Raw genomic sequence first — 14084 nt, 5'->3', positions numbered from 1 at the left:
TCGAAACTGGACCTACGGTTTACAGGGGATCCGAACCACTATGTGCCTCCATCTCGTATCGAACCCGGGACCCTTTCATTACAATGCGATGGCGATACCACTGCGCCATCGAGGAGACCAAGGATGAGTGATGATTTCATAAAATTGACGAAGAGGCACCCACCAAAGAACATCCATACCCATCCTGGGATTTGAACTCGAACTTCGTTGAGTTATCGATTGTGCCAAACCCATTCACTTCCAGGCTTCCTTGATGGCGTAGTGGTAACGTCGTCATCTTGTAATCAAGGGATCCCGGGTTCGATACCCTGTGAAGACACATGGCACAGTGGTGGTTCGCAACCCACTTTAAACTGTAGGTCCACTCCTTGTTAGCCTTTATGTGCATGAAGTGGACTTAACAATTGTCCAACCATTTACTTCCTGAATACATTTGATAAAATTACGAAAGTTTTACCCAAATTGACTCACACTCTTCAACAGTCTACCAATACGGATAATAATTCCGTGTGAAAATTGGGAAACTGAAATTATCTCGACGAAAAATTGGATAAATTTTGAGAACTAACGAAAGTTTTATGAAAACTAACGGGAACTAACGAAAAGCAATCGATCTGGATGGTTTTCGGTTCGAAGTTGAATATAGGTCGTAAAAGTGTGAAGTTGGCCCGGCACATTTATTTCCTTAACAGTTTCTATGTATTTGCGGAACTAACAAAAATATTATGATAACTATCGAGAACTAACGTCGTGACTAGGTTTGAGGGCAACGAAAATGCGTCGGGTCAACTTCACAGGGGTCTTTCGTTAAATCGTACAATGAGCTGAACACACAACAGCATTAGCTTATCGCGATAATGTTTTGTGTCAGGTCAGGAGGTGTAGCGGTGAAGCGTACTGGATAGCTAGTTTATACTATCAACATCTCTCTCAGTCCTGGTTCCGTTTAGCTTAGAAGGGGGCACGCTCTGGATTACAACTAATGTCAAATTCAAGTTTTCCCAAGGCTTCATTATCGTGCAAATGCTCCTCTACTTGGACATTAGTATCCCAACGACGGAGGACCATGGCAGGTAAAGTATTCGTTGACTGCTTTTAAAATTATAGGCGCCTCAACACAGTGGCTATTAGCTCCCGTCAAAGATTAAGGAAGGTTAAGGTGTGTTGAAGTAGTAGTACTGAAATAGCACTGAAAACGATTGATTTGTTGCTTTAAGTCCACATTATGCACATAAAGGCTAATCGAGACTAAACCCTATACCAGCTAACTGTAGACCAGGCGAACGAGAACAAGGGCGCTCAGCTACTTGACGGCCAAATAAGCGTTGCTCGGCGAGCGCTGCTCACTTGACCGCTGAGCGAATTTGATCCTTGCTCACCAAAGGTTTCAGCCACAGAATATATCGTCTTTGTGTTTCGATCTCGTGAGGCAAAGGGAAGAAGAGGAAAACGGTATGAGGATGGTGGGTTGGCGACAAATGATTAACAGCTTGCGATTAGCGTAATTACAGAGGAAGTTCAAGTAACAGAAGGTAATATAATAATTGTATTAAAATGAAAGTGTTGTTTATTCCAAATAATATATATTAAATATACATCGTAGATTTGAAGAGTTGTACAAGGATGTAAAATAAAAATTTCGACAGCAACTATTCTATTTCCATAATTAACAGCTTTTCAAACACTGAAATCTTGTCCACTTGAGGCAGCCACATTGATCATAGATTATTTAAAGGCACTGATATGTTGATCAATGAACAACGAGCACGGAGCGCCAAGTAAATGATCTGTCTGCTCAACGAGCGAAAATCTTATTCAGCGAGCATCGCTCAGATACTTGACGGGCCCCAAGTCTCTGCGCAAGAAGTGACGCGAGACGGCTCCACCAATGCGTACCGTCCACCTGGAACGTGCTTTGTAAATTGTGAAGAGGAACTGGCTAAACTCATTCCCATGTACTCGCATGTATTATTACTGGGCGATCTGAACTTTCATTTAGAAACTGACAAACCTGAAGTAAATAAATTCCGCGCTGCTATCTCTTCTTACAATCTAAATATTTTGAAGCTAGATCCTACCTTCCACACGGCTACCTCGCATTCTTGGCTAGACGTAATCTTAACAGGAGACTGCTCTCGAATCACCAAACATGGACAAACGAGCGCCTGCGGTCTCTCGTTTCACGATCTTATTTACGTTGCTTACTCGCTCAATGTTCCGAAATCCAAGCCAAACATAATTGAATACCGCGATTTAAAGAAAATTAACCCCGCTTCACTAAACGAAGATGCTACAAGAACCCCATGGAATTCAATAAACAGCTTCACTAATATTAACGATAAGCTTAATGAATTAAATAGTCTAATCTTACACCTTTTCGACAAACATGCTCCAGTAAAGAAAAAACGCGTCACGCGGCCTGCTTCCCCCTGGATGACCGACAGCATTCTCGCACTTATGGCGGAGCGCGATTCGGCTCACCGCAGGTTTAAATCTGACAAGCGCCTCAAATCTCCAAATACTTTAAATAGTTTTAATAACTACCGCGTGTTGAGAAATCAATGTAATCAGGCCGTGCGCAACGCAAAGAGAAGGCTTTCTTACGAATTATTAAATATGCAAGGCAACCCCCGAATGTTGTGGAATAACTTAAGAAATCTAGGGCTAGGAGAGAAACGTAACGTAGATCCTACTCGTGTTTCGTCCCTTGATGAATTAAATACACATTTCTCTCTCTCTAATTCAATGAATAACGATGCTAAAAATGTTACTATTAGAGCTATAGCAAACCACAAAACAGAAATGATAGAGTTTAATTTTAACCCAGTCTATGAGTTCCAAGTTGCAACTGCAATCGGTCGGATCAAATCTGGTTCTGAAGGAGCCGACAACCTCCCATTGCGACTAATAAAGCTGATTTTACCTCATGTATTGCCATACATCACCGACATTTTTAATCTTTCTCTGCGCTCTGGTATTTTTCCAGATAAGTGGAAAATAGCACACGTTCTTCCTCTCGCCAAGACTGACCCCGCCACTTCCATTGACAATTTCCGACCTATCAGTATTCTTCCCGCGCTATCCAAAGCATTAGAATACATTGCTCACGACCAAATCAGCCGACATACAAATGAAGTTCTGGCTCCGTTTCAGTCGGGATTTAGACCTAATCACGGCACTAGCACCGCCATGACTCACATAACCGATGACGTCAGACAAGCTATGGACTGCAGAAAGGCGACAGTTTTAGTTTTATTGGACTACACGAAAGCTTTCCAGTCACTCGACCATGATATTCTCATTTCCAAGCTAAAATCATTTTTTAATTTCACCACCTCTGCAACGGACTGGGTCAAATCCTACTTAACTGGACGTAAACAAAGGGTGGTTTATGATGGCAAGTGCTCGGCGCTATCTGAGATCACTTGTGGCGTTCCGCAAGGAAGTGTACTCGGCCCTTTATTATTTTCTTTATACATTAATGACCTGCCAAATATCTTGAAACACTGCCGTTATCACCTGTATGCCGATGACCTCCAGTTGTACTATTCTGCACCCCCAGCAATGTTAAGCGATGGTATTTCCAAGGTTAATGAAGATATAGAGAGAATTGTTAACTGGTCGCTAGACAATGGCATGTATATTAACCCTAATAAAACACAAGCAATTTTGATTGCTTCCGATAAACTGAAACGTTACGTAGATCTTAACATTCTGCCTTCCATTCTTGTAGATTCGACTCGCATTCCATTTAACCAAACTGTTAAAGATTTGGGAATTGTATTAGACGGAAATTTATCATGGTCACATCACACAAGTTCGGCGTGTAGAAAAGCTTTCGCATCTCTGTATTCTATAAGACGTATGGGCAAGTTCCTCCCCACCTCTATCAAGGCCAAACTATGTCAGTCCCTAGTTTTATGCCATTTAGATTATTGTGACGTAGCGTATTCCGGCTTAACAGGTGAGTCAGCTAGACGTCTGCAGAGTGTTCAAAATGCCTGCGTACGATACATTTTTAATTTAAAATATTGGGACCACCTATCACCTTATTTTCTCAAATTGGGGTGGCTACGTATGCAAGAAAGACGAACGCTGCACACTCTGATTTTACTTTACAAAGTTTTCACCCTCAAGTCACCTTCCTATCTCCTCTCTCGCTTCCAATTTCTTCACGAATTTCACGATCGCGACACCAGATCACGCAGCTCCTCAGTTCTCTCTATCCCCGTCCACAGATCAAACTTCTTCTCCAACTCTTTCTCCGTATCGGCTGTAAGACTATGGAATCAGTTGCCAGAAAGCACTAGAGCAGTAAGCTCCGTCGGTTCATTTAGCAGACGTGTTCGCCACTCTCTTCAGAGTAGTCGTTAGATCTTCTCCTGTCAAGCAGACTAAAAAGCATGTGCAAGTGAACGAATTCTTAAAATACCTTGCAGTTACTTAAATACAATTTTAAATTTTGCATTCTTTCATTCCATATTTAGTTTTTTGTGTATTATATATTTTGTATTTTGTGTGTTATATTCAGGGCTTTAAGACTTGTGTGTATGAGTATAATGTGTGTGTGTGGACCTATGTGAAATGACGTAGTGTACTTTGTGTATAATATAATAATGTATAATTTTAAATGTATGGTTGAGTGGAAGAAAAGGCTTTGTACGGCCTTAACTCCGCCATTTAAAACAAGGCATTAATAAATAAATAAATAAATAAACATTGAGAGAAACGGGATTGCGTAATGGATGACTGGAGTTACCCGTTTTCTTAGCTTCCCTCTGTCAGAGTTGCAAACTTTTGAAAACGATAATACCATACGCACATGGCAAAGGGCCGTATTTTTGTCTCCAGGTCCATACGCTTCTTTTGAGAATTCCTTAGGGAAATATTAGTGATAAAAAACACTGGAAGTCCAAATTTTGACAAGCCGTGCAGGGTCCGTGGTCACATTCTACACCCTCGATTTAGCAAGGATTTTTCTTTTTTTATGAAGATTGTGTGTTTCAAATTGTGAAGAACAAAATTCTGGAGCGCGGAAACAAGTATTTATGACTCTACAGCCGTTTAAAATTGAGATGTAGCCGTTTGAAGTTGCGAGGTGGAAGTCTACTTGCGGCCATGTTAGTTTCGTAGCACCCGAATTCTACTTGCGGTCATGTTAGCTTCGTTGCACACGTACCGATGGATATTTGTAAAAGTCAGTTTTTTTCAGGGCTATACCCCAAAAAATTTCATAAACATTGCTGGCTCCAAATTTCCCGCTGATTCCGGGCTCCGCCTCTGGGGTAATTAACCTACCGCTCCCTACCGCTACCGCGGCCCCGCTTTTCTCTATAGAGTCCCTTTTAAAAGCATGTTTTAATGTTATAAAAATGTAAGTTTCGTAGCACGTAGATCTCAAAAATCACCTTCCGCTCTAGTTTGAAACTCACTTTCTTAATAGAAACTTCATTTTGGACGAATATATTAGAAATGTGCTCGAAATCGAGGGTGTAGGATGTGACCACGGAGCGGCCGTGCATTTAGCGTACGGACAGGACCGTACGGTTGGCAACGCTGCGCTCTCACCACTCGATTTTCCTCCTCCTCCTCTGCCGCTATGCGCCGCCCTGCTCTACAGTTAGCTGGGACAGGGTATAGACCTACAATTTAAAATAGAATCCGAACCACTGTGCCTCCAACGGGTATCCAACCCGGAACCCCTTGATTACAAGGTGAGGACGTTACCACTATGCCATCGGGAAGGCCCAGTACTGAAAATAAAGCTATATTTTAATCGAAACCTCCCAATTTCTTACCTACAAATGGAGTTTCGAGTTCTGTTTGTTGGCGCACTGGATCTGTACGTGTCTGCCATAGCTTCGATCCCAACTACCAGAAAAAAATAAATTGTTCACTGAAGCAAGAGAACACGGGCTCTCTCGAGACCTAGTGTGAGAATATGCATAAGTAGCAGAAGCATTAGACAATGGTTCATTCATTTGGTTTATTTTACTTCGCTCTTCTGCCACTGTTGGCTAATCGCGAAGATGAAGATGAGGAATGATAGTATGATTTTGATGAAGGGACACTCACAAAGAACACCCGTGTTCTTGGAGTCACTAGACAAAGGATAAGGTCCAATTAACCCCAACTTACCTGTGTCGTACAAGAAACTTACATACCTGAGGGTGGGAAGGGGGGCTTACAAGCTCACACATTTTCTTGTCACTAAAATTCAATAAAACAATTCTTATTGAATCGTTCCTTTGTTGTTTACATGGACGTCGCCAGAAAATTTTGCAGGGGGGGGGGGTCGGGCAAATGATATAAGTTGAATAGTAGAAAAATAGTAGGTATTATTACCACGGTTATAAATGTTATTATACAATAATAAATATTATAAGCTAACAAAAAATATTGAAATAATAATTATTATTACTATTATTATATATATGGTGAGTTTCAATCCACCAAACGAGTGAATAACAGTACAACTATTTTCCATTATTTCTTTTGCATTTTATGCAGTTAGTATCTGAAATGCATTTTGACATTAACTTTTGCAAGTCCCGTTCAAGAAAAGGTTTTAAATGTTAGGGTTTTTTTCATTAAGTTTGTTGTGTGACCTCTCACCTACAACTGTAATTATTAGAATTTTGAAAACTCTGGAACCATTTGTTTTGGATGAAATGGTAGAATATGACCTTGTTCTTGTATTTCTCACTCAATGTTTCCGATCCAATGAATTTTTACTTTGTTCGAATACTAAGTAAATTGATTAATTTATTGATTGAATTGCTTTATTTTACTTCGCTTCTTCTGCCACTTTTGGCTAATTTGCGAAGGTGAGGATGAAGGATGATATGATGAAATTGATGAATGGACACTCACAAACATCCATCCCCAGGCCAGGATTCGAACCCGGGACCCCTGGCGTCGTAGCGCGATGTGTTAACCACAATGCCACGGGGACCGCCTCAAATACTAACTAAATTAACTTTTTTTCTGTTCTTAACAATTAGAGTAATAAACTTTCGGCTTTCTTGTATGTTTAAATGAACAATGTCAATTCCCAGGAGGGTCCACCGACCCGTTCGACCCCCCTTCCCCGACGCCCATGGTTGTTTATGTAGGTGCAGTTACATAATAATTATAATAATTACAAAAATTACCATCATTAATAAAATACCAGACTAATTATTTACTGACAATTGCATGAGAGTCGAACACATTTTTTCCCATTCACTAAAACTCAAAAAACATTAAATTTGCATCAACGCTTAATTTTGTTTGCATAGGTGCTGTTTTATTGTAATTTAAATTATTACAAAAATACAATAATTAATAAAACAAGAACCAATTATTCACTGTTACTTGTATGAGTGTCATGTCAGAACACACATACCAACGGGGCGGGTGCTGATAGGCCCACCGCGTGAATTTTGCCTCCCATGTACGTTACCTTTATGATTTTATGAACAAAAATAATACAGAAGCATTGGGAACATCCTATGAACAGTGTAATTTATTTTCATTTTTTAAAAAATGTTCACAGCTGAAAAATCGAAATACAAGAGGTGGTGGGCCTCGCCGCTCCCCTTTTGATAAGATAGGGTTAACATTGCTAATAAAGAATCATTGCCACTAATGTTCCTGCATTTGACATTTGTTCATGAGAAACCTCACTTGAACTCATAGGTATGCTCATCTAATTTATTTGGGGATCTTCAATTGCCTATCTGGACAATGTTAGCCTACTTGTTGCAGCTTCACGTTCGTTTTTCATAGACACTATTAAGCACATGAAGATGAAATTATAACATTATAGTCTCTGAGTATCTACTATCACTTCAGGGCAGGTTTTTCTTTCATTGTGACAATATTCATATTATTTAAATAATGAAAGTAAACATTTAGAAATTAATAATGATACAAAATAGCCAACTTTTATTTTCATGTGTAAGTGGTTACAATTGCTACTGCAATCGCCTTGTTATGAGTAAATGTAAATAATCAAATGAACCTTGTGTGTTGAAGAAGGTTGCATTAGCAATTGAGTCTGAGCGGGAATCGCAAATAAAACGACCCCGATGGCGCAGTGATAGCGTCTTCGCCTTGTAATCAATGGGTCCCGGGTTCAATACCCGGCGGAGGTACATAGTGGTTCGGATCCCACTTTAAACTGTAGGTCAATCCCGATTCTTACTGTGCATTAAGTGGACATAACACACCAAAATCAATCAAATAAAACTAATTTTCTTTTTTTATAAAACACTGATATTATTTTCATTATTTTGATGCTAGTTTCTACATTATTTTATTTTTTGAGGACACATTAGTGATTAATGATCCCTGGCACCCCCGTGCGCACGCCTATGCTTGAACGCACCATAGTCTTGTGGGTTCACAGTTTCCGGATCCATGAGCAAATGGCACATCTCTCTCTCTCTCTCTCTCTCTCTCTCTCTCTCTCTTTCTCTCTCTCTATCTCTCTCTCTCTCTCTCTCTCTCTCTCTCTCTCTCTCTCTCTCTCTCTCCCTCACCTTCCATACAAACGTCAACTGCAAGTAGTTCTGAATGATCGCGTCAGAGGATGTCACAGAGCAGCTGCTGCCAGAGACACCTGCGGCAAACTTGTGAACTACGTGCGCTATGTCAGAGACTTAAATGATGTGCAGTAACATGCTGCTTCACAGTATTGGTATGGAGTGAACGGGGAAAATCACGAGATTGTCATGTAACAGAACTGATAATCAAATGCCGGTTTTTCAGCATCGTCAAGCTTGACTGAAACGTAACAGGTAGAGGAAGAAAAACGATATGATAATGCAACTAATAAATACATAATAATATCTGTAATCAAAGTTTCGAGATCGAATCGAAAACTCTCAACGAAGGTAAATAGAGACTCAGGAAGTTAGCAAAGCTAAATTACACATAAGTATAGCAAACATATTTTTAAACAAATAAAGCTATTGTAGAATGATATATTTCTTTATGATACATAAAATTTGCCAATTGATTCATAATTATTATTTCAGGCTTTCATAGAATGGGGAAATCAACATCCACATGCCATGCGTTCCTCCTTCTAATTTTAATTATTTCAGTAAGTAAATTATTAGCATGCACTTTGTTTATGTGTGTTGCACTTAAACCTTGAAGATTATGTTAATGTTACTCATGTTTATTATTATTCCATTTCCTTGTGAAGATCATATCGATACAGCATTCGTGTTTGTCTTTTATTAAATATGCGAAATAAAGTTATGTGGAAACAAAATCAAATTTTAGGCTCAGTACATTTTAATATAACGACGACAATTACTTATGAGAATTATATCACATATGACACGTCGTAACCAACGAGAAATTCAAGTAAAGAAGAGCATGAGACTCCACAGAATACACAAGATGTCACTCAGGGTATGGAAAATGTCTTCTACGTATCTTCCTAAATAAAGTCAATCCACCTTTTAGGGAATTTAAGCATATACCTCTATTAAAATACGCACTCTACTTATCTGTATAGTACGGAATTTTCGTGTTACATAGCACTTTTCACAATTCGACATTATTCCATTAAATCCTACTCCTTTTTTATAATTCTAATAACCTTTTTTTTACTTTTCAATACAACAAAACCTCATCGCAATTAAAATCAAAACTGAGTCCCAAAGATCGAAAGTGTACACGTCAACAATCTCCATACAACTAGACTATTGAACAAAATAACAATCATATGCACAGTTGCAGAGATTGCAAATAACAGCAAGAACTATGTAATTGTTAAACGGAAAGAACGTATCATATGCAATAAAATTATGTGAATGTTAATCTAATAAGCTCCAACAAGTACATTTGATTCCATAAAATTGTTAGAATGGTATCATACTGTACTAAAATTACACTGGAAATTTTAAAAAAAAGTTCACGTTATGGGTACTGAAACTACAGTTTAAAGTAGAATCCGGGGATCTAACCCGGAACCCCTTGATTATAAGGCGACAGCGCTGCCACTACCTCATCAGGAAGGCCAAAAAAATGGTTGTGATACACTGTAACAATGGTTGGTGTGAAAATAACACAGACCGTGGTCAAAGGAGGTACACACCCCATTTTGGTCAACGTCTAACTTCGCGATGTTGATTGTAACTATCTACATGTGTTACATTAACACCTCTGTAGTAAATCGTTGACGTATGGGCCTTCTGGGACCACTGTTTGTTTCGTTTGAACACAATTTTCTTCTTTCAGTCTAGGGTCAAATAATTTTAATGTAGCTATCAATTATCCATAAATTACGTCCAGATCATTCATGTAGACACGTTCTTTGTACTGTATAACTAATAATATATTTTAAAAGAACTTGTAATGATTGAACATTTAAATTTACTCAATGTTTCTACGCTATACACAAGAGATATAAACAAAATTAATAATATTAATCTATTAATTTTAATAATTGTATTTATAGATTTAAAAAAATTAAATTACAAAAAATCCCGAGGGTTTGTCTGGTTGAACTCCAAAAAGAACATTATCACAAAATCAGCTTCACAATAAAAAAAATCTTAACATGTGCTTTTTAATAGTTACAACGTATGCTATAAACCTCACAGATGGCGTAGTAATCAAGAGGTCCCGAGTTCGAAACAAGGATCCCTCTTTAAGCCATAGGTCCCGATCCTATCTGAGCACAAAGTGGACTTAGAACCAGAACTCAAACTAAGAAATTATTTTTATTGTGTAATATTATTGAATGATTAGTGAATATTACAAGACAGACACAGTTCAATTGCCAGCTACTGGTATTTTGTGTATCTAAGCAATTGAACCGCTCTGAGAATATCCGTGTAAAAATTGAGATCAGTTCTTGTTTGGAATTTTGAAGTGAACACATCTGATCTACAGTCAGGGAAGCAGGCATGTTCCGAATGATGGAAGTGTAACTTGTTCTGATTGATTGATGTGCTTTATTTTACTTCGCCTTTTGTGCCACTTTTGGTTAATTTGCGAAGATGGTGATGAGTGATGATATGATGAAATTGATGAATGGACACTCACAAGCATGCAGGCCAAGGCCGGGATTCAAACCCGGGCCCCCGGCGTCGTAGCGCGATGTGCTAACCACTCCGCCACGGGGGTCGGCTGTAGCTTGTTCTGAGGTTAACTGTCAACCTCTCGTTGCCCCCCTTCATTTATTCTTCTCCCAAGAACGAGATTCAAGAAGGGCGAATTATATTTAAGGGGTAGATGGAAATAATATGGTAAACATTTAATTTTAATGAGTGTAATTTTGTGTTCCAGCAATCGATTTTGTATACTGGTGCGTATGCTGACGACACAAGTACCATCAAAGATACCATGAAGCAAGAAGTACAAGGTCAAGAAACTAACAGAGTGACCCCATACAGCACAGCAACAGGTGGATATAATCCGACCTACAACAATGAACCGATAGCAACAATCCCATTTTACCCATCCTTCAACCCACAACCGTACTCCACATACCTTTCCAGCTCACCCCTAGACTATAGATATCCTTACCCCTACCTTGGATCTCTTCCCTTCAACCCTTACTTTCCTAGAACACCCCAACCCTTTTCAGTATTCAGCTACACAAGGGCCAACCTCCCTCAAAATGACAATGCTGAAATACCGAGCCAGTACGTCCTGTCCTTTGGGCCTTCTAAATATCACTTCCTCAACTATCCAATCTTCAACCTACCCTATAAGCTTAACAAGAATCAAATTACAAGCAAAAAAAGTGGACAGGCAAAGATCCAAGATGGCGCCACGCCACATGGAGATAGACGCGTAAGCGGCAGCAACAATGTAAACCCATTTGTCTACAACAATGGATTTGCTGATCTCGATAGTTACTATGAAAACAATTATGATGATTATTACGACAATGGAGGTTTTAATCCGTTTAGAGGATAATATTAGGCCTACACTGAAATTATAGTACACTCTGAACACGAATGTTTCAGAAATTGTTGGATAAGAATGAAATAAACTCGCAAGATTCAAGTATTCATAATTATTTGTTAGAGTACTCTTTACAGGTAATTAGAAAAGTTGAGATAAGTTTTGGATATCTTATTTAGTGAACCAATAGAGGAGGAGAAAGAGGAGCATAGGTGGTAGAGGGATGTGCCAACACTTATCATTGGGACGGCATGCTAACTGGTGTGCAATCACAGCGCAGAAGGGTTATTTTGACAAAATCGTTCTTACCTGCTGGATGCTTCGGAGAGAAGGGGTTGTAATGTTGTCGCTTCTTGCCCAAGCGGTGGGCGTAATTGGCTGTTTGACCGCGAGATCCTTCGTAGGTAAACTCGGCAACAGAAGGTCACTGCCATAAAGGCGTTCCCCGCGCCGGATGTAAGGGCGTCCTCACAATACTTACCTCTGCACCTTGGTAGCTATAGTGACTGGTCTGATCTCTGTACTTGATTGATTGATTGAGTTGATTTATTTTACTTCGCTTTTCTGCAAATTTTGGCTAATGGCAAAGATAAGAATGAATGGTGATAAGATATATGAACGCGAGCTTCACGAATACTCGTTCGTGAGTCCAGACGCCAAAGCCTCGTTAGTCTGCAAAATGCAGTCAAGGGTAAATTACATCTAAGGGAGGTTGATATTTGGGTCACCACTTACACCTTAATCTTTGTACTTCTTACTGAACTTACATCATCACTAAAAGGGGGCTACACTTACTGTATTGCACCACGTAACAAAAGAAATAGCTGCCTCATAGTACTCTTATCTTATATAGCAGCCAGTGCCCCATCTTTTGTCGCCTTCATTTCCTGTGGAAACCTCCTCTACAAGTAAGTACATTCCAGGAGAGAGAGGCGACCGAATGAGATGCACACCAGGAAGCAAGACTATTGCACCCGCATTGTAAAGGGTGTTCCGTATAGGATGCCGAATTTGAATCGAGTGCTATCGTTTCGTTTCGAAGTTGGCAGACCTGTTCTTACCAATGTTGGCATCTGTTGTCATGCCGATTAATGTAGTCTCAATTGTTTTGACTCGTTTGTTGTGGTTACGATATGGAACAGTTTACGATTGAGCAACGTGTTCTCATTGTGAAGACATTTGACCAAAGTGGTGAAAGTACAAGTACAACGCAGACAGTGTGTGATCTTACAGCCTGTGATTGCTTCTTATGGGGGTTTGTGAAATCACAGGTGTACGCCAACAAACCACGAACCCTTTTGGAACTGAAGGCGGAAATCATACGGGTGGGAGGCATCGGGACAGACATCTGCGAGAGGGTTATCAATAATTTTGTGGAGCGTATAAATGCATGCAGACTCAGTAGGGGTGGACATGTGCCTCTTTCATACGGTAAATGGGAGATGTTACTGCTTACATATATGTGAAATATAACTATTTTCATGATATTTCCCCTATTTTTATTTGATTTTCTAATTCGGCGTCCTATACGGAACACCCTATACTTAAGTGTAATAAATGTCTATACTCTGTCGCAGGTATCTCTGGATTAAGCGAACGAAAACAAGCCTCTGCGCAAGTAGTGACCAATGGAGACGTAAGAGAGAACGGGATTGCGTGGAGGGGCAAAGCGAGTGCTGTTACCAGCCTTTGCAATAGCGTGTACTGTCTGGCTGCCTTAGCCGAGACCATGGACGGAAGTGCGCATGCGCCAACCGGACGCGTTCAGTGGCTAAATAGGGGTGACGGAGCTTTGGACAGGAAGCGGGTTCCTTGAAAATCGTCTGCTGTCGAAACAGCAATGAAGTTTCAACGTAGTAACATCGCCGCCAAAATACCTACAGAGATGTTTACGAATTATGTAAGGGTTATGTAAGCCAGTCATATACTATATCAGCAAACAGAACGTAGCAGGAAAGTATTCATATCGTCACATTAGTAGATAAACTTGTTTGTAAACCAGTAACTTTATTTTAGGTCATTCAATTAAATTGATCTTCTTAGTAAATATTATAATTAACACAAATGTACACAACATTAATCAGGATAGTATTTTATAATAATAATATTGTTGCATATAGTATTATAAATATAAATGTAGTAACTGAATGGCTTGTGACATTTTCTAG

The 14084-nt window shown here is 39.5% G+C and overlaps 1 protein-coding gene across 1 annotated transcript; it reads left to right on the top strand.

The window, feature by feature from the left end:
* The first annotated feature begins 1022 nt into the window (after window positions 1-1022).
* LOC146001964 (uncharacterized) lies at window positions 1023-11930 on the top strand. Its single transcript, XM_083139685.1, has 3 exons — window positions 1023-1073; window positions 9024-9091; window positions 11293-11930. The coding sequence occupies exons 1-3, from the start codon at window positions 1067-1069 to the stop codon at window positions 11926-11928; spliced, it is 711 nt and encodes a 236-aa protein (XP_082995811.1). The 5' UTR covers window positions 1023-1066; the 3' UTR covers window positions 11929-11930.
* Window positions 11931-14084: the final 2154 nt, after the last annotated feature.

Source organism: Lepisma saccharinum, chromosome 18 (genome assembly GCF_977018435.1).
Source record: "Lepisma saccharinum chromosome 18, izLepSacc3.1, whole genome shotgun sequence".
Classification (NCBI taxonomy): domain Eukaryota; kingdom Metazoa; phylum Arthropoda; class Insecta; order Zygentoma; family Lepismatidae; genus Lepisma; species Lepisma saccharinum.
Note: the sequence above shows the minus strand (reverse complement) of the source record. Positions and strands in the feature narration are given on the sequence as shown.